The sequence below is a fragment of the Numenius arquata genome, chromosome 9, assembly GCF_964106895.1.
Source record: "Numenius arquata chromosome 9, bNumArq3.hap1.1, whole genome shotgun sequence".
NCBI lineage: Eukaryota > Metazoa > Chordata > Aves > Charadriiformes > Scolopacidae > Numenius > Numenius arquata.
The window spans coordinates 27,121,934-27,145,210 of record NC_133584.1 but is presented as its reverse complement, the minus strand read 5'-3'; the positions used below and the strand labels follow the sequence as shown (position 1 = coordinate 27,145,210).

Here is a 23,277-nt window from a genome sequence, read left to right as displayed (position 1 = left end):
TCTATTTCTGCTAAAAGAGTCCATAAGAATAGAAAAGGGATGAAATATCCAAAGACCACAAACAAGAATTTCTAGTCTTCCCAAGGGAGAACAGGATCTTCCTCCATGCTCTAATACCTCCTGGCTGCATTATCTTCACGGTGGTCGCTGGTTTTCTGGCAATTCTCAACATAACCCAGGAAAACCTCCCTGTCAACCTCCCCACTCATTCATTCACAGCTTCGGTATCCTCTCCTGCCTGCATTAAACATCAAACAAAGCTCAACAGAAAACTGCATTTAATGCCCCGGTTAAAACTAGACAAAATAAGTTATTGAAGAGACATTAAGTTTGCTCGACACTTTCTACCTTTGATAAAACCGTATTTCATTTGATCACGCTTTCTATCCACTCTTTTATAACATTTTTCACTGTCTTTATGATTTTTTTCCAAAATTCGAGATTGTGCATAATATTAAGATCAAACTAATAGGTTGCTAGAGCTGCATGTTCCCCCTTGTGAAGCCTGTAAGCCCTTTTCTACATTTTCTTCTCTCACCTGGAATAGCAACCCTGAAGAGTAAGTCAATGCTTTCTCAGCCCTTCAAGCATTCCACTCCACCATGCAGGTAATTTCTCTAATTAATTTTCTGCATTTCTCGAGGTTTGCTATTAAATCCCAACCTCATCTTTTGTCTATTTTCACAAATTAACAAATCATATCTGCTTGTGATCACCCAAGATCCTGTTTTGAAATCTACAAGATGTTTGCTGCTCTAAACATCTCTAATACATTGCACCATCAATTAAAAAGGCCCAGTCTTGATCTTTTCTCCAAAGCCTACAAACTCGGTGTTAGTGTTTTCACAACTGTCCAAGCCCAGAGCCTTTGCTAAATGGCTTTCAACAAATTTAGTTCCAAGCTTTGAGAAATTCATAGTAGCTTTGCCCCTAAAATTGCTAAGTTTCAGTTCAAAGTAACTGCAACCTTTGAGATAATATTTTATTTGGTTTGCAGAAGTTACCTCAATTATCTTCTCACAGGTCTATGTGCTCCCACATGTCTCCTCAGAGCGTCAAGTCTTCCAGGTCACTCATTCTATCAGCTTTTCCAACTTAGATCTCACCAACTGAAGTTCTAATGAAATACTTTGAACCAGACAATTAACTAACCTGATCTTTAACGACACGGAAATCGCTATCGTATCAGGAATGTGTTCAGCTCTTCCCAATAACCGAGTGGCACAACTTGGTAAAAGCCGCTTCTCTTCAGAAACTCACCTGTAGAATTCTCTGCAGGATTGAAGGGAGAGCGATAAATGCAGCCATGTTGTTCAGCACTTGCATCGTCAAACTCTTCAGAGCTGAAACATCAAACACCAAAGCCACCAGCAGTTCGTTAGGATTCAAAGAGTAAAGAGACATCGATCTTTCAGATTAAGAGAGTTGTGTCCCAATTCATGTTTTCTAGTTTGAAAAATGTTTTGGTTTTGTTTTTTTTTTTTAATATTTATTTCTTCTACACGTTTTGCACTAAGCACACACAGCTTTTTGTATCAGAAAGTATATTTAAAAGTTTTCGATATCACAATGCGTCTCCGTTCCCCTCCCACGCCCCACCTACAGTAAACGCTCACAGTTTGAGACTGACTTTGTAGCACTGACGTTCACTTGTCCTACTGCTACCAAAACACAATTTGGTTGCCTTGTCCGTGTTATAGTCCCACAGACTCTAAAACTTCCTAGTGTTAACCTTCGCATGACACTTGTTCCTCAATCCCTAACTCCCCAAAGTAAGAGCCAATATCGAGATATGCACGGACCCAGCAATTCAGCTTCTTTGTAGGGATAATTAGCTAGTTTGAGCAGTTTGGGAAGTATGCACGTTTGGAATGAAAACAAAGTAGTTATGCAAGATCCAAGTGGATAATCTTCTCATCGTTTGTGGTCTCACTCCAGATCACACAGAATCACGGAACTGTCAGAGTTGGAAGGGACCTCTAGAGATCATCCAGTCCAACTCCCCTGCTAAAGCAGGGTTGCCCAGAGCACATCACTCAGGACTGCATCCAGGCGGGTCTTGAAGATCTCCAGAGAAGGGGACTCCACGACCTCCCTGGGCAGCCTGTTCCAGGGCTCTGGCACCCTCACCGGAAAGAAGTTTTTCCTCATATTTGAATGGAACTTCCCATGTTCCAGCTTGTGCCCATTGCCCCTTGTCCTGTCACTGGGAACCACTGAAAAGAGTCCAGCTCCATCCTCCTTCAACCCACCCTTTAGGTACTTGTAAATGTAGGTAAGGTCTCCCCTCAGCCTTCTCTTCTCCAGGCTAAAGAGTCCCAGCTCTCTCAGCCTTTCCTCATAAGGGAGATGCTCCAATCCCTCCATCATCTTTGTTGCCCTACGCTGGACTCTCTCCACCAGTTCCCTGTCTCTCTTGAACTGGGGAGCCCAGCACTGGATGCAGTATTCCAGTTGTGGCCTCACCAGTGCAGAGTAGAGGGGGAGAATGACCTCCCTCGACCTACTGGCCACACTCTTCCCTATGCAGCCCAGGATCCCATTGGCCCTCTTGGCGACAAGGGCACATTGCTGGCTCATGGAAAGTTTGCTATCCACCAGGACTCCCAGATCCTTCTCCTCAGTAGTGCTTTCCAGCAGGTCCATCCCTAACCTATACGGGTGCCTGGGGTTCTTCCTCCCCAGGTGCAGGACCCTACACTTGCCCTTGTTGAACCAATGATTACTTTTCTACAGGCATTAGATCCCAAAAATGGATACTCTAGGGGGCATCCTGAATTTAGAGGAAAAGATGAGTTGAGGGAAGAGGGGTGATGTATATTTTTGGGTTCCTGATCTCTGCAAGACTATCCCCAGGAGTCCAGCTACAGCTAGCAGTCACTGGAAGGAAAGAAACAGACGGACAGCATGGTCACCACCATGCTTACTTGTAATATTTTGTGATCCTTAACCACCCACAACTACAATCACCATGGAGCACTGGGATGGAATGGACCAAAAGACACTATTCTGTCCCAAACCCACAGTATCTAAGCCCCTTTTGAACCAGTCTTAAGTCTCCCATAAAGGGAGGCTTTTCCGGATGTGCTGCTGACACCCACAATGGATTCAGGGCACTAGAACTGGAGCGGAGAATTGAGCTGGTGTATTCAAGTTTTACTGATTTTATATACAATAGACAGGGGTGTACAGAAGGCTAGGCATGGAAGATGACAGTGTATTATGTCAGAAGTTCCCAAAGTGCAGACTGTAACCTACTCACAACCCAGAAAGCCTTTGTACACGCTGTGCGCATCTTGGTTTTTTTATACGTTTTTTTATATGGAGCATCCTCAGTGGAACCAGTTTGTGGTCAGGTTCCTCCGCCACTCAGGACTGAAAAATAACAGTACCTGACAACTGCAGCCAACCAAACACCCAACCTGAGCTCAGTCCAGCAGCCACTGCAGTCCAGATCTACTGCAGCAGCCCCGAATTTAGGAACTGAGTAACAAAACTGCTTTCCTTCTATTTGTTCAGTAGAGGAGGAGAGACAGCACACAGATTTTGATTAATATTTGGGGTCACAAAGGCCAAAATACTTACAGTCAGAGTATCGACACTGTGAAGAACCAGATAATTTCTGTGGGGACATCATAGCCTCCAGCAGGGGAAACCACAGGGCCTGAAATAATTGAATGAGAGGGGAAAAAAAAAAAAACCAAAACACTAAGAACAGAGCAGTACTAAAAATGAGCTGTGACCGATGTCAGAGTCCATTTCCAAAGACCCACTTCCACATTCTGAAGAACAGAACTATGTTTCCCATGACTGCAACGGAACAGAACTGAAACATGTTAAAATAACCTCAGAGCACAGCACTTTGGGGTACGCATTCAGTCTAGATTGCTCGTATCTTAGACTAAGATACTATTTCACTGGGGTCTGAGCACAGAAGACCTTTGGCTCCCGTTGCTCTCTCTTCCCCATTCTCACCCGTTTCTTTACTGGAATTGCGACAACAGAAGTAACCTACTTTTACTTCATTCAGTCCCCAACTACTTCTCCACCTGAGATGCAAACTCTCCGGTGTAGAGGCTGCGTACGTAACAGGTAGCACAGTAAATGGATCCCAAATGGAAAGGGGCATCTAAATTCTCCAGGCAGTATACAGGAGCTGTGAAAATTCATGTAACATCATACCGGGGAAGCTGGTCCTTCATTTGGTGACCAGAGTCAAATCTTACTTGGGCATCAACAAAGCAGTTCCAGCAGGTGGAACAGGACCCAGAGCGAGAGCAAACGCTAACTCAGGTCTCTCTGAGAAGGCAGGGGGGCCAAAAGCACTCAGGGTGTGACGCAGACACCTCTTCAATAAAGCACAGCCGCTGCCTGTTGCACGGTAAGATCATTTAAGAGAAGAAACCGAGCAGGTCACCTCATACACTGGACAGTGCTCGGAAGAAATTGTGGATTTCTTGACTTCCAGACATGCCACCTCTTCAGACACGGGAACAACCTTCTCAGTTTTGAGTTCAGTTACGTAAATTATGCAAAATCTTAGGAGTAAAGACGCCTTCTATGTCACTGACGTTGGCAAAATGGAAACGCAGCCTCAGTAGAAGGAGACAGGGAAACCCAGTTCTCTCAGCAAGAGCTGATGCAAGCGGTGTTGTCTCCACCCCTCAAAGACCAGGCTGACGTTAAATTCAGGATTTCTGAACGTATTCAGAACGGCAATATCCTGCAGCCACAGTGACAGCAGCGTCAGCTTGGTGCCACCACAAAGTTGGCTCAGACTATGCCTTCCTTAGTGCCTGATTGATATTCAATCCAAAATTTCAACTGGAGCTAAAAATGAGGGAAAGGACGTTGCTTATCTGCTCCTCCACTGCTGACACGTGCTTTATTTTGTGCTTCACCCTTACAAGTGAGGTTTTTTCTCTTGTGGGTCTAAAACCTGAACCACTGCAAGGACACAAGGCAGAGGAAAACACTGACCACTTGAGATATATCAGTATCCAACAGATGGGGAAAGGAAGAAGCACGTGAAGTGAAAGTTTCAGGAGATACAAAGGCCTTTGCTGATTTTAGTGATACATTTTTTTATTACCTTACCTCTCGCTGTTGCTGGTCTAAATTGTGCGAATTTCTCTGGCAAAGGGCAATTGTTTTCATTAAGGTATCTTCAATGTTTTCTAGCAAGGGGAGTTCAGCTGAGCCTAAGTTTTTTGGGAAAAAAAAAAATTGCAATTATAAAAACTATTAGATATGTTAACTCCCAGTCACTCTGAAAAACAAAACCATGCTGTTCATCTAAAGCCTGTTCACTACAGCGAGCAACTGCATTATAAAGACAGGTCCTGATTTTTGCCACTTTTTCTGAATAGCTCAATAAATCAGGCACAGAAAACGTTCTATGTAATCGAGAAAGGAAGATCTGAGCTGGGGTTTAGGATGCAATTAAGTAACAAATATGGGCACTGCATTTAATTAGATGCTCGTGAGTCCTCGTGCTAGTGAAAAGTGCACTTGTGCATATACTCATTTTCTGTAGGCAGAGCATTCTTACTTCTCCGAGAAGTCTGCTTCAACGAAAGCTACATCCAGATGTCTCTCATCGCTGTTCACACATAATGCCTGCTACAGCTCAGTAAGGAGCCTGAATGGATTCTAACACAGGAAACGTGTCTGGTAAGCCAGCAAGAGCACCAGTCACAATCAAAAAGGCTAACAGGGCAAATGACCACACACATAAAAAAAAGCCCCATCCATTACAGCTTGTTCTATATCCCTAGCAAGATCAGAGTAACAGAGTAAATATAAATTTTAAAAAATGTCACCAAAATACCTAGAAACCTGAAATAGGATCTCATTATGCCACATGGCAGGCATAGGCACTTCACATTTTTGCGTTTATCTCTTTTTAATAGAAAATGGAATTTAACTTGATAACTCTTACTTTCATCATCTTGTGTAAGCATCAGCAACTTGCTCTGCAGCCGCTGAAACAAAAGAGAGAGCAGTAAACTTGCAGAATCTCAACAGATGTGTCTTTAAAAGATATGGTTACAAAGGCTGGCCCTCATTTTCCTCCCCAGTATGACTAAAAGAGCATAAATGTCTTTCCAAACACGGCGAGGAAAACAGGAGCTGAAAGATGAGTCGCGATTCAGAAAAACAAATTTCAGCATCTATTATCTACTAGATGTTTGAAGACACGCTGGAAAAATATACTGATCTGCTGAGTCTGCAGACAACTCAACATATTGTTATTTGACAGGAGGTGAATGCTTCCATGGATTCTAGCGGGAAACAAATTGAGAAGCAATGACAATGCCAAACCTTAACAGAGGCCCCCCATGCTGATGGCACCTCACGCCACCATGGCAAAAGTGCCACATTCAGGATCTCAGCATACCGCACCTCAAGCATAACCAGAAAGGCACCATGGATATCTCCCTTCTTCTCCAGTAAATACGAAGAAGCTTCATGGAGTTGATGTTTCTGGGTTATCTGAGTTAAAAGAAGAATTAAAAAAAAAAAAAAAAAAGGAAAAAAAAAGGTAAATGTCTGTCTTAAGAAATCTGCCAGTGTTTGTTTACTCCTCAAGACAATGACAAGCAGATGGTCAGGAAGGACTGTGTCTCCGTGTGTTCAGAGGCACGTCACCCAGCCTGAGCAGCGCTCCTACTCCCCCCCACCGCCTATGATGCTGCTTTTGTTTCTCAACTGGCACTACTGCCATCACCAGCATTAAAATCTTAAAAAAAAAAAAATTAAAAAAAAATAAATCTATAAATCAAGATCAAGAACAGATTATTGTTAACATTTTTTATAAAGGGAAGAAATAGTTGTTCTCCCAGCACTAGTTAAATTTTGGCAGGGTTTTTTTTCCAAAAAAGCCCAGGCCCATGATTTTATATACCTTCAGCATATTAATCAACATGAACACAGCCGGTCTCTATTCTGCTTCAGTAGCTTCAGAGCACTAACGGCTTGTTTCTGATTAGCCCTGAGACTAAACTCAGACTCAGTACATTAAATATAGCTAACCATGCTGCGGGAAAGGAGCTTAGCAGCTCGAGGGGACAAACAGCATTAGATATGGATTGGAAGAGTATCCAGGAACTAATCCACACCCTAAGCTAAAATAATTTTATAGTACTTTAATAAAGAGGTAGGAGCTGATTTGAATGCTTCCCCTAGCCCCTGTCCTTATACGTGTCCTTCCTACCTGGATGGTTTCTTCCAGTCTGCAGTATTCCAGAACTTTAAGCGTCTCCAAAACCTGGTCCGGGCTGTACTGACACAGCAGCTCAATGAACTGCTCAGTGACACAGGGTGGTAAGTGTATCAGGTCTTGGTTAATGCCTTCTCTGGAATAAAAAGGGCACAGGCTCAAGTCAAATTCCAGTCCAGAAGTTTGGCTGGGAAGAACAGTTTCTTACTCAATTGTGTCTTGTGTTTTATTCTTAATACAGAAGTAAAAAATCTGGTTTTAAGACAAAAATTATGCTGTTTCTACTAATTACTGGTGCTAGAGGTCTGTTAGTAGGCATTTCATTTGTTCCACAACATGTTCTACTGATGCCTCAGTATAAATTAGACTATCAAAGACCCTTGGGAAGCAAGATACCAGCACAGACACATCTTCAGCAATTCTACAGCAAAGAGGCACAATGAATTCACCTGATTTCCTCAATTAAACCTTAGGGTCTCTGAGTGGCCTTTTAAGACGCTGTCTCTAGACGCTGTTGACTTTCTCTGCATGTGTTTGGGGAAATGTTTTGTTGCTTTTTGCTTATTGTTCCTGAAATTCTTCTCTGGCTTCAGTTACCTCATTTTAATGTTTCATCTACTAGAGTATGATCCCTTTTATCTATCTCACTGAGATATGAACTCGTGCTTCTTTTAGGGAAACATCCCCGTTTTTATTTAGTTTCTCTTCTCAGACAGGGCAAAACTGGCGAGTTGGGTTTTGCAATAAGTCTGTGCACTTTAAGGTCACTGGTAGAGCAGTTTGCCAACTGTAAGGTTGGTGTATTGTTCAGCCAAAGGCTGCATCCTCGCTCAAGGGTTTTGCAACCAGCTGCACCACAGAACCATATTCAGACAGAACTGAGGACATCTGCCTCATCTCCCCGCATGGGACCTGCTCAATCAACACAGGTGGGTGAAGTCTCCCAACTCTGCCCTTGTCGTCTCCCTGACCTCCTCTGGCTGCTCACAAACACCACTGCCAGGCTGGTCAGTGCACCCCTGGAACCCCTCTCTTCTGGGCAGGGCTGTGGATAACCCTGCCTGGCTGAAACATCCAGGAGGCCAAATGAGGGCTTCCCTTCTGATTCTAGCCGAGTTTATTCCTGCAGGTGAACCTCAGAATACGATTAAACTCATTTAATAAAGACATCCCTGTAAAAAGGGTTTCTCCAATTGCTTTCCAGCAGCAGCTGCTGGCACTGCAGCGGTTCGTGCAGTGGCCATTTTCTAATCCCTTGGTTTATTTTTTATTATATTTCTCCCCTAACGTGGGGGAAACAAACCAGAGGACAAAACTGTGTGCGGTGCCCATGACTGTCCTTGCGTCCTGACTGTTTTCTACCGATCTTATTTTTTAAAAATAAGAGCAACGTGAAGAAAGAGATTTCCAAGAGCGAGGATGGAAAGGATGGTACTTTCCTAGAGGTAGGGGTAGCACCTGCAACCCCATGCAATGAACAGCAGTCCCCCACCACTGCAGCTTAAACCTCACGTGGCAGTTCTAGGATTGATGCATCCTGCAGAGAAACAGCAGAAGTTTATCCTGTCTAGGAAACAGGGCTCTTAAACCTGTTCTGAAGCTCCTGCTAAGAAAGAAAGCAGATCAAGGTATGTATTTAGTTTTGTTACCTTTCTGAACAGAAATTCCTAAGCAGGAGAAGATGTGTTGATGTGCAAACCCTACAACCATGGGATGGAAAAGGCCTGATATGCAATATGAACCTGTATTTCCCAGGAGCTACAGGAGCTGACGGGATTATTATCATCCAAGAAATGCCGGGAGAAGGCTGTGCCCCTGCCAAGCCTAAAGAAGCCTACTGTGATGACAGTGTCAGTCACTTGATTATAAATGTTTTTTGCCCAGAAATTAAAGCCTCACTCAGGTATCGATCACAGTGTCCAAGTACGGACACAGTTGTACAAAAAACGGTATCCAAACTATTGTGTTCCGACATCAAATAAAGAATGGACTTTTGAAGGACCAAACAAGAGCCCTTAATTCTGGCCTCCTGCCTTCCCCATCCGCTCCCCCCACAGCACACCCCCTATAAACTCCCCAGTGTTCTACTCTCTTTGCAGCTAGACTAAAATAAAGCAGCGCTTTCTATCTCAAGTGATCTCTATCTACAAAAATGGGAAAAATGGCAAGTCATACATTTTTAGTACAAGAACAAACTTCTAGTCTGGAAATAACTCTGGCAGCTAGTATTCATGGCTTCATGAGCAAGCTGACCTTTTCCTTAACCACTTCACTTAAGAAACGCAGAGAAGAGTGAATGGAAAGAAAGCTGAATTTTGGTAACGTTAAAAACTAAGCAATGCTCTTGAGACTTGCAGGTCCTGCTCAGCTCCGTGTGACCAGTTCATCTTCAATACGACCATGCCCAGCATCTCCCCTGCCACCCTCTACGTGCTCTTTCCTAAAAAGAAGAGAGAATCACTGGGTTTCTCCCAAAACCTGGCACAAGCGAGCCTCGCGAGTGTCACGGGTGGCTGGGCAGTCAGAAGAGCCATTGTCACAGAACCTAAAAGTTTAGCTATCTGTTAATGTATTTATAGACCCAGAACGCTGTATTGCTAAATAACTTAATATTTTTACATATTAATACACAAACACATGCTGCAAACAGACACGCTTCACTGCGTTGGGTTTTTTTTAGAGGAAAAAAAAACTTAAGGGCTTAAAATGGAAATGAAGCAAAGACTGTGATTAATGAGCTGAGCAATCACACCACATTCTCTGTTTTCTGTGGCTTCTTGTAAGATACAAACATACGGACATTCGGTTTTAATTTCCCCAGGCAATTTCTGTTAACCCTGTTTCCTCCCTTCCCCCTTCAATCTCCTTTAAAATAAATCTCTATCTAAATTAAATGGGCCAAATTAATCCCTAATGCAATTCCACCAACTAGGATAGTTATACCAGCATGATGAGCCTTGTCCCCATATGATCAAGCAATCATTGGTATTTGTGACATTAAAAGTTCATTTACTGCTCTAAGAGACCTTATTTTAATAAGACTTGCTCAAAAAAAAGAAAACATATAAGCATTTAGTTCGACTGAAAAGAGATAGAAGAACTATCTGAAACTAAAGAGATAGAAGAACTATCTGAACTATCTGAAAACTACTGTTTTCAGAAGAACTTAATTGCTATTTTATGTATAGATGTACTACAGAGTATAGGTATATCTACAGATTAGGTCTTGCACAGCAAGTTTCCTCCCTCAGGATACAGTTCAGCTCATTTCGATAGGTCTTAGAAGCAGGGAACCGCATAGCGCTGAAACTGGACCACGAGACCTTGAGTGTTATTAAAAAATAAAAAATAAAAAAAACTAGCCCCTCCAGCAATCAAGTATCTCTACGGAACACTTCTTACTGACATCATCATTTATTAACAAGGAGGTTAAGCCTCGGGCTTGCAGACCTTCTGCTTTACGGTCAGTCACCAGCACCCATGAATCCAAACTAGGAGTATGTCGTTCATTTTTCTGCGTAACTGTCCCACTTATCTTTCACTTATTACTCTGGCAACATCAATCCAGTCGGTAGGCAATTTATCTCCATTACTCGGAATCCTGAACATCTTCCTGCAGGGAACTAGTGGGCTTTGGAGCACAGCGAGGAAAGGAACTGTTCTCAAGCTTTGCTGAGGGACACACGGGACAGCGTGAGGAGCCTCGTGGCCTGATGCTCCTGGACATCAGCCTTGGAGGGGGAAGCAGAGATCTCTTCAAAGATCAGGTACGCAAAGTTGCTTCCTATCACTGGTTTGAACACATCACGTCTTGCTTTTGATTATAAGATAAATACAGGAGAAAGGGTCGTATTTAGCTCTAATTATGGCAGAGCTAAATTAGATACGTCTATTACTCCGAGATTATGAAAGCCACTCTATGCATAAAATTTCAATCCAGGTTAATTACTACCTTCATTGGGTCTCACTTGCTGCAAGTGGTATCACAGCACAGAGTCCTACTTAACATCCAGTTGGGTATCATTTCTGCTTAACTATTCAATTTTTTAAAAAAAATTTATTCATTTATTAACTAAATAATCTAATTTCTCTCCCATAAAACCAAATCAAGATGATTTCTTGGAAAAATACTGATTTTACACTGATTTCTAAGAAATAAAATAGGTGTGGAACTTTACACCTTCCATACAAACACGGCTGTAAAACTCAGGAAATAATAAAACATGTCTTTTTTTTAATTATTATTTTTCATTTACATCTGAAAAAAATCCAAAAAGCGATTAATTCCAGGTTCTAGCTTCCACACCATGCTTTTTACTCAACTTCAACAAGAACTGAAACATTTACACTCGAATTTAGGTAATATTACCTTCTCCTACTCTTACTCCTTCTCATAAGGCACAATTAATTTGTAGCTGATTGACAAAACAAGATCTTGCCTTAAATTGCATTAACAATTGCTTGAAGGCAATTGGAGCCGTGCATATATAGATGTCTCACAAAATAAATACATGAAATCAAAGTCTTGCAGCGTCTGAAACTGATTCAACAGAAAGAGAACACTCAGTGCTGAAATACTGAAGGAAGAGGAGCAGATGGAGTAAGCAAGAAGTTAAAAGTTTGCAGTGAAATACGGCAGCAATTTTGAAATAAGAAAGAAATGAGAAATGCCAAGAGACCAGAAATGCTTTTCTATTTATGTTAAACTTGGGCACCTCGGCCGAGTAATCAGTCGGTGGGTTGAGAACAGAAACTGCTATTTCTGAGCACAGAATAGGCAGTTTCAGGCCCAGGGTAACCACTTCCCAGCCTTCTCACAGCAGCTGTTACAGCAACCCCCACACTCCCACCAGCACGTACTGGAACCCACACCACTTCCCAGTTAGGAAGCCGGCATGGGCTCCGCTAAAGGACGTTCCCCAGAATATTTATTTCTGTGCAATCCTTCTCAATTTTGGGCAGTTTGAAGAGCAAGTCACCTTTTCTGAGCCCTAAACTTGGCTGTGGGCTGTGTTGAGGAATTTATTTTAACCCATGTTTTCAAGCTCTAGTTTGCAAATGGCCTAATTTTCTTACATACCTTGGGTCAAGGAGACTCCTCAGAAACTGGAAGAGTAAAAACTGGTCCTGTACAGCAAGGGGAGACAGAGCATTATTACTATTTTAAATAATGTGCTATAAACAGTGATTCCTGAACTATATCCATTGAAGAAAATAACATTCGTGGCTGGCGCCTGCTGAAGAATTTGGTTTAGGCATTTGTCTTGCATAAATACTCGGAGGGTATGTTCGCTGACACCACCTCTGTCTGATCTTGGAGTTCAAGCCATACCAAGCTCCAAACTGCAAACTAGGTTATCAAGCGATGCCACCAGCACCTCAGAGACCATACATTTTTACGGCCAGAACTCTACAAACAGGCCAAATAATTTAAACGTAGCAATTCCTGCAGCTGAGTAACTATCAAGCTCTTTTATTCTTCCATTTACGACCCAGCGACAGCTCACCCATCCCTCTTAGCAATCATTTCCTACAGGAACGGCGACCCCGCCGGAAAGCGGCGCCAACATCAGGGAAGTCCGAAGTTTTACCTGCAGGTTTGCAATGATGCTCTCGATCCGCTCACCGAAGTGAATGGCTATCAAGTCGGCTGCTTTACACGGGCTCAGCAACAGCAGCTCCTTCGGAGAGGGAAACGCAACAAAAATAATCACTTTTCATTTCATAGGCAACGTAATTAAGCAGTTTCACAGAGTCCATTCGTAGCGCAACCGCATCTTGGCCTAGAGGAAAGCTGTAAAACAATTAATACCATCGCACAAAGAGTGATTTTGAAAAAAAATTAGAAGGAAGGGCAGCTTGAAAAAGGCATTTTTGAAAGTTGATGATTTTACTATAGAACAGGCCTTACCAGAATGCAAAACCCCTCACACCAACCAGACCACATCTCAGTCCTAAGGTGAGGAAATTATTTCAGCAGGTTCTCTGACAACTGCCTTTTACCCCCTGCCAACAAGCCCAGCTGGTGCCGAGTAGGAGCCAGCAGTAGAGAGGAAACAGAGCTCCCAGTTGATCCTAGGGAATTCCTCCGTCAAATGGAAACAGCATTTGACTGGCTTGAACTGAACCAAACCAGAGGTTTAAAAGCAGGTTTCCTGTAACTGTTAACCGCAACTGGTATCTGGCCTGACCTGAAATAAACTGAATAATTTCTTTACTGTAATAAAAGGAAAAAAAATAAAATCTTTTAAGATGGCTGTGGGTTCACATCCTGTCAACCTTGATCTAAAAGGCTTTACATCATAGAAGTTTTCACGACCCAGAACCGTGAGGTTTTTTCGCTCGTAACGCTTCCAAATGCATCCATGCTCCCAAACAAATGAGAAACAACTGCTTCAAACCAGTATCGGGTACCTGGTAACCCTTCCCAAAAGCCCCTGCTAAGCCTACAAAAGAGATAACATGGCTTTACTAAACAAAAACAACTTTTACCTCAGTAAAGAAAGAAAAAATGCATAAACATACATATGGAAATAAAAAAAAAAGAAGTCTGAAAAAGTTACTTAGCACTAGCTAAGTTGTGTAGCAGCCACCAAATCCACCCAGCACCAGATCAGGGTGAAGGGAAGAAATCAAAGAATGATACGGGGTTGGAAGGGACCTCTGGAGATCATCTAGCCCAACCCCCTGCCAAAGCAGGTCCACCCACAGCAGGTCCCACAGGAACGTGTCCAGGTGGGTTTGAATGTCTCCAGAGAAGGAGACTCCACCACCTCCCTGGGCATGAAGTGACAAGGAGGAGTGCGATTACTCCACAAGCTCTTTAAAGAAGAGCTGACACAGAAGATGCGTTTTGTGAGGTTTCCAAAGCAAAATTTGCCTACCATATGTATGGTACACATACCATGGCATACACACATATACCATATGCATGCCTACGTATGGAAAGCAGCTCTGGGGTGTTTGACTCCACAGCTTTACTGCGCGAGCCATATCTCTTAGCTGCTTCCCCAGTGCTCAGGAGCAGGACCCCTTCATCTCACAAGCCCAGGGCAATCCAAAGGACCCAAAGATGTTAAGCACAGCAGCGCAGAGGAATGCGGAAAGGATGGAATGTGACTGCATTTGTTTCTCTCTCTGGGCAACCCCTCCCTGTGAGTCTTCAGGATCCTGAAGACAGGACTGAGTGGCTGGAGGGAGAAGGTCCAGCCTCCCAGTGACTGACTGCAGCTCTTGGATCAGTGTGACCATCACAGCCTTACCCCCAAGCAAAAGGTTCTGGCTTGGGTTTTCATCCTCTCCCGGGTTTGAGGGATTTGCAAATGTGGTACTTGTGAGGCAGACAGCCCTCGAGGAGCCAGTACTGACACAAGGCACGTGGGTCCGAGGACAGAAAAGTGACCACCACAAACAGCACTATGAAGAGAAGCCTTAGGCTTTATTTTCAAGATAAACATCAAGGAACAACAGCTACGTAGGGTGATGGAGAAAATAAGAAGCGGCACTGATTACAAACCCCACTTTCTGTCATACAATCACCAGGAAAGCCTCGCTAGACACTGCTCGTTCCAACCAAAGAGGCTGGTTTGCTGCTTTCATGCCTCAGCAGATGAAAGGACAGTTGTTCAAAGACCTGCAATCACAGCGCCATCCTAGTAAAATGTTATTTACTATTTTAAGGTTCTGAATGTCTGAGAGCAGAATCATTACAATGGAAAAAAATAAAACAAAAACTCATAGCAGCCAATAAGCTGCTAAGTAACATGAAATTGTGTATATTGTTCACCAATCCTGGGAAACAAAAGATGCTGAAAGGGAAGAGGGAGTTGATCTCAATGACAGCACCCAATAAAGGTGACCTAAGAACCCATCATCTGCCCAGCAGCTTTTTGGAGGAAGCTGCAAAAAGCGTAGGTAAAAGCAGCTGGCTGTTATCTCCAAGGCTGGTGACACAGTGCAAGAAACCCTGCTTTTAAGGATGGCCATGGACGAGAGGAATATTTTCTGTTGTTTGCCAGCTTCTGAAAAGTAGACAGCTCTGACAAGTTGGGCACTGGGCACCTCTGACAGTGTACAATAATCAAAAAGTAGCTCCAGACTGAGAAAATAAAACCAAGCAACTCAAGCTGGCAGTCGCAGCCTACAACAATCTTCTCAAAATCAGTACAACACAGTGAGAGACATCAAGAAGGGCAACCCAGGACACTTCCGATTTATCCTGAGACACCCAAGCATGGAACAGCAATTGTAAAGGCCTCAGGCTGAAGACACCCAGCAAGGAGACCTACCTGTGATTTGATAAAGACACAAAATAAGGCTTACAGAGGGAGGCTGACTCACTCAATGCCAAACAATTTGGGCTCTATCACCAATACAAGCAGAGATGAGGGATGCAGTAGGAGAGGGATGAAGCAGACACAAGGAAGCAGCAGACAGCAGTTTCCACAACTTGGAAAGCCCAGTGTGGATCACAGTTCTTCTGACAAGGTAGTAATCACAGAATGCTATGGGGTTGGAAGGGACCTCTGGAGATCATCTAGTCCAACCCCGTGCCAAAGCAGGTCCACCCAGAGCAGGCTGCACCCGGAACTTGTCCAGGTGGGGTTTGAACGTCTCCAGAGATGGAGACTCCACCACCTCTCTGGGCAGCCTCTTCCAGGGCTCTGCCACCCTCACAGGAACGAGGTTCCTCCTCATGTTTAGATGGAACTTCCTATGTTCCAGTTTGCGCCCGTTGCCTCTTGTCCTGTCACTGGGCACCACTGAAAAAAGACTGGCCCCATCCTCCTGACACCCACCCTTTAAATATTTATAGGCGTTGATCAGATCCCCCTCAGTCTTCTCTTCTCCAGACTAAAAAGACCCAAGTCCCTCAGCCTTTCCTCATCAGAGAGATGCTCCAGGCCCCTCATCATCTTTGTAGCCCTCTGCTGTACCCTCTCCAGCAGTTCCCTGTCCTTCTTGAAGTGGGGAGCCCAGAACTGGACCCAGTGCTCCAGATGGGGCCTCCCCAGGGCAGAGCAGAGGGGAAGGATGACCTCCCTCCACCTGTTGGCCACACTCTTCCTGATGCCCCCCAGGATGCCATTGGCCTTCTTGGCCACAAGGTCATCCTATTGTCCACCAGGACTCCCAGGTCTTTTTCCTCAGAGCTGCTCTCCAGCAGGTCAGCCCCCAACCTGTACTGGTGCAGGGGGTTATTCCTCCCCAGGTGCAGCACCCGACACTTGCCCTGGTTGAATTTCATCAGGTTCCTCTCTGCCCAACTCTCCAGCCTGTCCAGGTCTCACTGGATGGCGGCACAGCCTTCTGGTGTGTCAGCTACTCCTCCCAGTTTTGTGTCATCAGCAAACTTGCTGAAGGTACATTCTATCCCTTCATCTGGGTCATTGATGAATATATTGAGGAGGACTGAACCCAGCACTGACGCCTGGGGAACACCTCGTTACAGACCTCCAACATAGATTCTGTGCCACTGATCACAACCCTCTGAGCTCTGTCTTTCAGCCAGTTTTCATTCCACCTCACTGTCCATTCATCTAACCCACACTTCCTAAGCTTACCTATGAGGATGCTGTGGAAGATGCTGTAACGAGCTAGGCCCGCTCAGCCACAGCACAACCATCGCCACCAATTCCCATGGGCTCCGAAAGTGCCTCTGGAGAGCGGGTGTGAGCCCAGCGAGCTGCATGTCATACAGCTGGATTCACAGCATTTCTTTGTTTATTGTCTTTCGAATCGTTTTCCCTCTTGGTCCATTTTCTCATTAGTCACGCCCTACTTGCACATGCTGGTAGAGACTAAAAGTATTCTGTATCTTTCAAATATACCTAGTGCTTTTTTCGTTCACCTCACAAGACACAGAATTCTGAGGCCACTTCCTGCTAAGTAGTCTGGGCAAGCGCATAACTGCTTGCTTTACAGACAAAATTATTTTCCTGGCTTACCTCCAGATTACCCTGGAGGGGCCTGACACCACCTTGTAGGAACTAGAGTTATTACGGATTCCCCATGTCTCCTGACTGGACAATTATTTCAGAGACATCTCCATCCCCTGAAGCAAAGAGAGATTGCAGAGATGGGAAAAGTTATTAGCTAGAGAAGTCTAGCAGCAGTCCGTGTCATACTGGAGAAGTCACAACCCTGTCTTCCCCACAGGTTAGGAGTAGCAGGGACCACAGTTGAATGCTATGAGCATTGTAAAATGAGGGATTTGATCCCACAGGCTGTGAGGTCAGTGGGGTCAATGTCCTGACCTTGCTGCTGCCGCACACTCAGGAGATGAAGGACTTGCTAATGGATCCCTTCCCTGCCACACAGCACTCGCTCACTGCTCATCATCCCCTGAGAAGGCGATGTTATCCCGAGAGCAATACATGAAACCAGGAAACCAAGGTAGCCAGCCTGAATCTAAGAGATTCAACTTTAAAGTCAGAGCTTCCTAAAGAGTTGTGGTTGGACACTGTGCCACTCCTGCTTAGGCAGCAGCACTAGGCAGATCCAACAGGAGTCAGCAATAGCTCATGTACCATGGGTTTAGGATTCACCGTACCTCTATGTGTTCCAAAGCTTTCTGCCACACTGACTGCTTTTCTTCAGCGCTGTAGCCAGGCATGGACAGGATGTTGTGAATATAGTTGAAAACTTCTTCCTGTAAGGCATAAAACCATAAATGGTATAAGTATGTTCTGCAGCACCCCTGACAGCATTAGATTTTGGAAAGGGAGGGCATTTCAAACAGTCTTTGGACGACCTCAGGGCTAGTCCTCTGTTAGCAAGTCAGGGTAAATTATCTGCAGGCGAGATTATACATCCCTGAATAGTTCCTGAAGAACTGCCAGGGAAAAAAAAAAAGCCAAGAGGAACAGAATTGATGCTAAACGTGTTAAGCACTGAGGTCAAAGAGAATTGTTCTTCCACTATTAGAAATGTCCCCCTCTTGCTCAGAGGGAAAAAGGACAGGACACGTCTCTGCACTGTAGGAACACAGGCAGAGAGAAAAGAACGCTCTACCAGAGGGTAGGTCAGTTTTCCCAGCGTATTCCTGAATTCCTCTTCGACATTAGCCTCTCCCCCAGGTTCTCCTGCACCATCCTCAACTCACATGCTCTCCTCTACCATATTTTTTGACCATCTCACTATCACAACCTATCTCTTCTGACTCCTTCACCCATACAACTTTCAGCATAGTGGTTTCACAAGGAGCTGGTGAGATCACATTTGCCAGACCCTCCTGTTGGCGGTTGGGAAGAGAATACCTCAAAAACTGTGGCAGATACGCAACTTAGAGACATGCAGAAGCTAATTGCAAAGAGATAGTAAGGGCAGAGAGTCTCTGTCCAGGGGGAATAAAAAGGGGACTGATGGCAGAAACAAAGTATTGCAGCTAGTGACATTTGCAATAAATCCCATCCTGCACTCAGGTTTTACGTATTAGCATTGTTTAAATTTAAAAAGAAACCAAAAAATCTGAAGCTTTAAAAAGAATCAGCTCAGCTCCGAAACACACACAAACAGCCTTGAGTATAACTAAGAAAACTCAGCTCTAAAGGAGGACGCTTTTTAAGATGTACAACGGAGTGGACAGGCTGCGCTGCTGGGAAGAAAAAAATGCCAGAAGCACCGGATTTACTCACCTTTCTCACTGGATCACGCAGGTAACAGCCAATTATTTTGTCATAGCGAAGCTCTCGTTCATACATGAACTCGCAAATCTGATAGCTAAAGTGAAAAATACTTTCCACGTTAGGAAAAATACACTCAGCTGAAGCAGCAGAATAGAAGTAGGGAGCTCAGACCCAGTAGAATTTGGCAGCGCTCAAAAGAAAACACAGCGTGTTTTACAGAAAGCATTTGGAAGTATCTTACGTGAAGGTTTTCAGCACACAGGTTGGGTGGCTCCAGTTTACAGACGCCGTTTAGTACCAGCCACGGGCCAACGAGCCTATCGACCGCCCTCTTTTTGGGAAGTTATCGTACAGAACAGAAAACTGGAGTTACGAAGGTGACAGGCAAGGGACAGGGGATAAAAATCCTTAAAGAAAGGTTCTGCTGTTCACGGATCACCTTCCTTATTTCTACAACACACTCAGCTCTAAGCTAGGCCAATCCACAACACTTAATTTGAAGAAAAACTCTGGACACGACTCAGGAGTGTGTTATGACACAGCTTCCTACCTGCAGATTTTAATAAACATTAGATAAAAACAGATGCAAGTGAGGGAAAACAAATGAAAAATCTGCTAAACAACATTACACTATAGGTCTTTTAGCTCTGCTGGAAGTGGCTGAGCTGGTGGTTCTGGCTGTTAAATTCTCTGAAGCAAGGAGAAAAAACAAAACAAAACATTTCTTGAGTCTGAAAAATTTGGTTGAGCAACTCCTTCTAGGGAAGGCAGGCATGGCATACCCCACCTCTGCATGTCTGTCCCTCCGGTCCTTTGTAGTACGGTGGACCAATTCACACAACATCCAAATTCAAGACTGGGATGAAGATGCCCCTCCCTGGCTGACTCTGTTCAGGCACAACAGACTCCTTCTGGAAACGTGAAGCATCTCAAGGAGATGGTAGAAATTTTCAGCCTTTCCAGACACCGCGTTTGTCTCTCCTACTCAGTTCTAAAATGAGTACCATGGGGGTGGCTTCAGACCCCTCCATGCTTTTAAATCCACCTGTGGGTCTCACCCCAACGAGTCATCTCCATCTGTCAGTGGTAGAGCACTCAAATATACAACTATAGCTTTGAACAAAGCCTGGGCTCTAGGATAGGAAGTGCCAAAACGCATCAAGCCCCACAGGGTTTCATGTTGAAGGGTTTCCACAGCTCTACCCCTTCTCATCTCAACAATGCTTTCTGTAAGAACACTCAGTAAAGATAAAAAGACTGGGACTAAATATGAGCATATTAAATGAAGCATATGTGAATGCATAGGCAAAATAATCCCAAACACAGCTGCAAAGTAGGAACAAGAAATGTGGAGGAAAAAAGCTTTGGAGCAGATTTAAAGGTAGTATTTATATATTGTACACGGCAACTTACAATTCTGCTTTTTCTGCCATTTGGATAAGACGACTCTCTTCAAACTGTACTATCCCTCCTGCCTGGAGCAATTCTAAAAGGACCTGCAGATATTGAATGCCAGTTATTTATATTGCAGCAGCAGCCGGGCACCCAGTGCCATTCAAAAGTACACTCTTCCTGCTCCATTAAGCTTTGCATTAACACAGGGCTTATTTTACAGATTTTTTTTTTTTTTTTTTTAATTGATTGTCCGTTAACAATGAAGGTCACGCGCTTATCCAGGACTTTTCCCGCCTCTGTTCTTACTGCTGCCAAACCTCTCCTGCAGGCAATGCTGGGGTAGGATCCTCCTTCGCTCCTGCTGTGTACAGCGCTGCCCAATTCTTCCCTGCTGGCCACCGCCCCTGCGCTAGGTGACAGCCTTAGCATAGGACCTTCAGCCACCAAACCTTCCCCATGAGGCTGAGCTTTGCTCTACACTCTGGTCATCACACCTGGTGCTTAAAGAAACATTCCCTTGAAGGCCGTTACCTGCTGCCTCTCTGAATGGCGGGAATCGTCATCCGGACTGCACAGAAATTCAAGGACCTGCGCAAGGATGAAGAGGTCGGCATGAGTTAGGCCTGGTGACCACAGCCATGAGCACAATCCTCACAAGCAGACTGTGAGCACCAATAATGGCAACAGCAAAGCAGCACACAACACTGAAATCTGAATGTACTATTCATCTGTGAAGCACTCTGCTTCATCCTATAACTAAGGACGCTCAAGAGTACTGGAGTAACCAACAACTGCCGAAAGACTCCAGGGAGGGAAACCCATATTTCTGCATCAGGATCTAGAACCAAACTTTGGGGAACCCAGGGAACATAAAAGAACCCAGGGGACCCCATGGCCCTGCCTTGGACCACAGACCAAACAGCTGGAACCCCTATGCTGACCCTTTTCAACTTCTCTCCTGGGCTGTGCCATCTCTCTCAGAAAAACAGGAAATCATGTAATTCATAAAATTTAATATATCTGTAATTACAGCACTTAATTCAAATCCATTTAGCCTCCACAGACTGCCTTGGTCTTAAATTATGACAAAGGATATATATTTTCTAACCTGTTTTTTATTAGTGTTCATATACCCAATATTATCATCAAAGCACAACTGCTGTAGCCATTGAAGCCGCCTCCTCAGTCCCAGGAATTTCCAGGATTTGAACTTGTATATAAATTTAACCCGTGCAAGCTTTAGGCATGCATCAGTACGTATCAGCCTATTTCAAACCGCAGAGAATGATGGTGGCCATGCAAACCAGAAATGACCAGCTATACAAGCTCTGTAAGCTCACTAGTGTCATTTTAGTTGGCATCTTCACACATCACAAGTAACAACAGAGACACCAAAATGCTCACCGGGGTTTAAAGATAAACAGCTTGGTTCTGGCCCTTATGGGCCTCTGCTTTCCCTCTCCTGACACGCTAGTGAGCACAGGAATCTGCCATTCCACGGAGAGGAGCAGAGGCTGTTCCACCTCCTAGGCCCTACCCTATTTCTCACACAATTCCAGCAGGAAAGCTGAAACACGGAGCTTACTGTGCTTCTGTGGTCTCTCCTGCTCCGCTGCTTCGAAACCAACCCCAAGTCCCAGCAAGGTGTGGTTTTATAATGCACCAGTCCTTCCAGAATTCCTTCAGTCCCCAGCACTAGCCACACTTTCTGCAGTGCTGCACCCTGTTTGGAAATTTTTCGCCCCCTCACAAAGGAATACTTGCCTGGTCAAAAAGCGTCCTGTTCACAAACAACGTGTTGTTGGGCTTGGCCAGCTGACGGGCAAGGAAGGTAAAGAGACAGCCAACCTGCGATGGGGTGAAGTCGGAATTCTCTACCATGACCTGCGAAGAAAGAAAACGGAAATATAAAATCACAAGTGATTGATTCTGCAGCTGCCTCTGAGAAAGCAATCGGGACACTGCAACAAGAAATCCTACCCAAGACATCCACACAATGTCCTGCTGCCAGTCCATCCTGAAGGTCAAAAGATAAGCCACCTTCCATGGCATTTAACTGTGTCACCTGAAGAGACTGACAGTGAATGTGGCCTTGCTATATCACCTCTGTCCTGAAGCTGAAGAGGCTCGACCTCTCTGCCCTATACTCAAGGGACAACAAGGGTGGACAACAGGATGACCAAGAGCCAGCAATGTGCCCTTGGGGCCAAGAACGCCAATGGCATCCTGGGGGGCATCAGGAAGAGTGTGGCCAACAGGTGGAGGGAGGTCATCCTTCCCCTCTGCTCTGCCCTGGGGAGGGCCCATCTGGAGCACTGGGTCCAGTTCTGGGCTCCCCACTTCAAGAAGGACAGGGAACTGCTGGAGAGGGGACAGCAGAGGGCTACAAAGATGATGAGGGGCCTGGAACATCTCTCTGATGAGGAAAGGCTGAGGGACTTGGGTCTTTTTAGTCTGGAGAAGAGAAGACTGAGGGGGGATCTGATCAACACCTATAAATACTTAAAGGGTGGGTGTCAGGAGGATGGGGCCAGTCTTTTTTCAGTGGTGCCCAGCGACAGGACAAGAGGTAGCGGGCACAAACTGGAACATAAGAAGTTCCACCTAAGTATGAGGAACTTCTTCACTGTGAGGGTGGCAGAGCCCTGGAAGAGGCTGCCCAGAGAGGTGGTGGAGTCTCCTTCTCTGGAGACATTCCAAACCCACCTGGACACGTTCCTGTGGGACCTGCTTTGGCAGGGGGTTGGACTAGATGATCTCCAGAGGTCCCTTCCAACCCCATATCATTCTGTGATTCTTGCATGTCCCTGATTTTTGGGTGTGAGGGGGCTACAAACCCACGTTCATCTCTGTAGTCTGTGCTGATCACTGGACATGTAACAGAGCTTTTGAGCAGAAAAATGTCACGAAAGGAAGAAAGATGAAATTAATAACTATAGGAGAAAAAAAAAGTACATTTGACTTTAAGCTCCAGGCACTCAGCACTTCAACTGTGATATGTGGAAGAAGAGATCAAATGACTAAGAAACAACT

General features: G+C 44.7%; 1 protein-coding gene across 1 annotated transcript in view; it reads right to left on the bottom strand.

Annotated features, from left to right (window-relative positions):
- VPS8 (VPS8 subunit of CORVET complex) overlaps nucleotides 1-23,277 on the bottom strand; it is a 56,494-nt gene that overhangs the window by 21,388 nt on the left and 11,829 nt on the right. The window contains exons 9-23 of the mRNA XM_074152987.1: nucleotides 22,009-22,128; nucleotides 20,776-20,832; nucleotides 20,263-20,345; nucleotides 18,859-18,943; nucleotides 17,775-17,873; nucleotides 12,814-12,903; nucleotides 12,303-12,349; nucleotides 7,217-7,358; nucleotides 6,406-6,495; nucleotides 5,942-5,984; nucleotides 5,098-5,201; nucleotides 3,603-3,664; nucleotides 2,264-2,282; nucleotide 2,125; nucleotides 1,261-1,343 (exon numbers count right to left, since the gene is read on the bottom strand). Of these exons, the coding sequence (XP_074009088.1) occupies nucleotides 1,261-1,343; nucleotide 2,125; nucleotides 2,264-2,282; nucleotides 3,603-3,664; nucleotides 5,098-5,201; nucleotides 5,942-5,984; nucleotides 6,406-6,495; nucleotides 7,217-7,358; nucleotides 12,303-12,349; nucleotides 12,814-12,903; nucleotides 17,775-17,873; nucleotides 18,859-18,943; nucleotides 20,263-20,345; nucleotides 20,776-20,832; nucleotides 22,009-22,128 (1,125 nt within the window). The remainder of the gene's footprint in view (nucleotides 1-1,260; nucleotides 1,344-2,124; nucleotides 2,126-2,263; nucleotides 2,283-3,602; nucleotides 3,665-5,097; nucleotides 5,202-5,941; nucleotides 5,985-6,405; nucleotides 6,496-7,216; nucleotides 7,359-12,302; nucleotides 12,350-12,813; nucleotides 12,904-17,774; nucleotides 17,874-18,858; nucleotides 18,944-20,262; nucleotides 20,346-20,775; nucleotides 20,833-22,008; nucleotides 22,129-23,277) is intronic.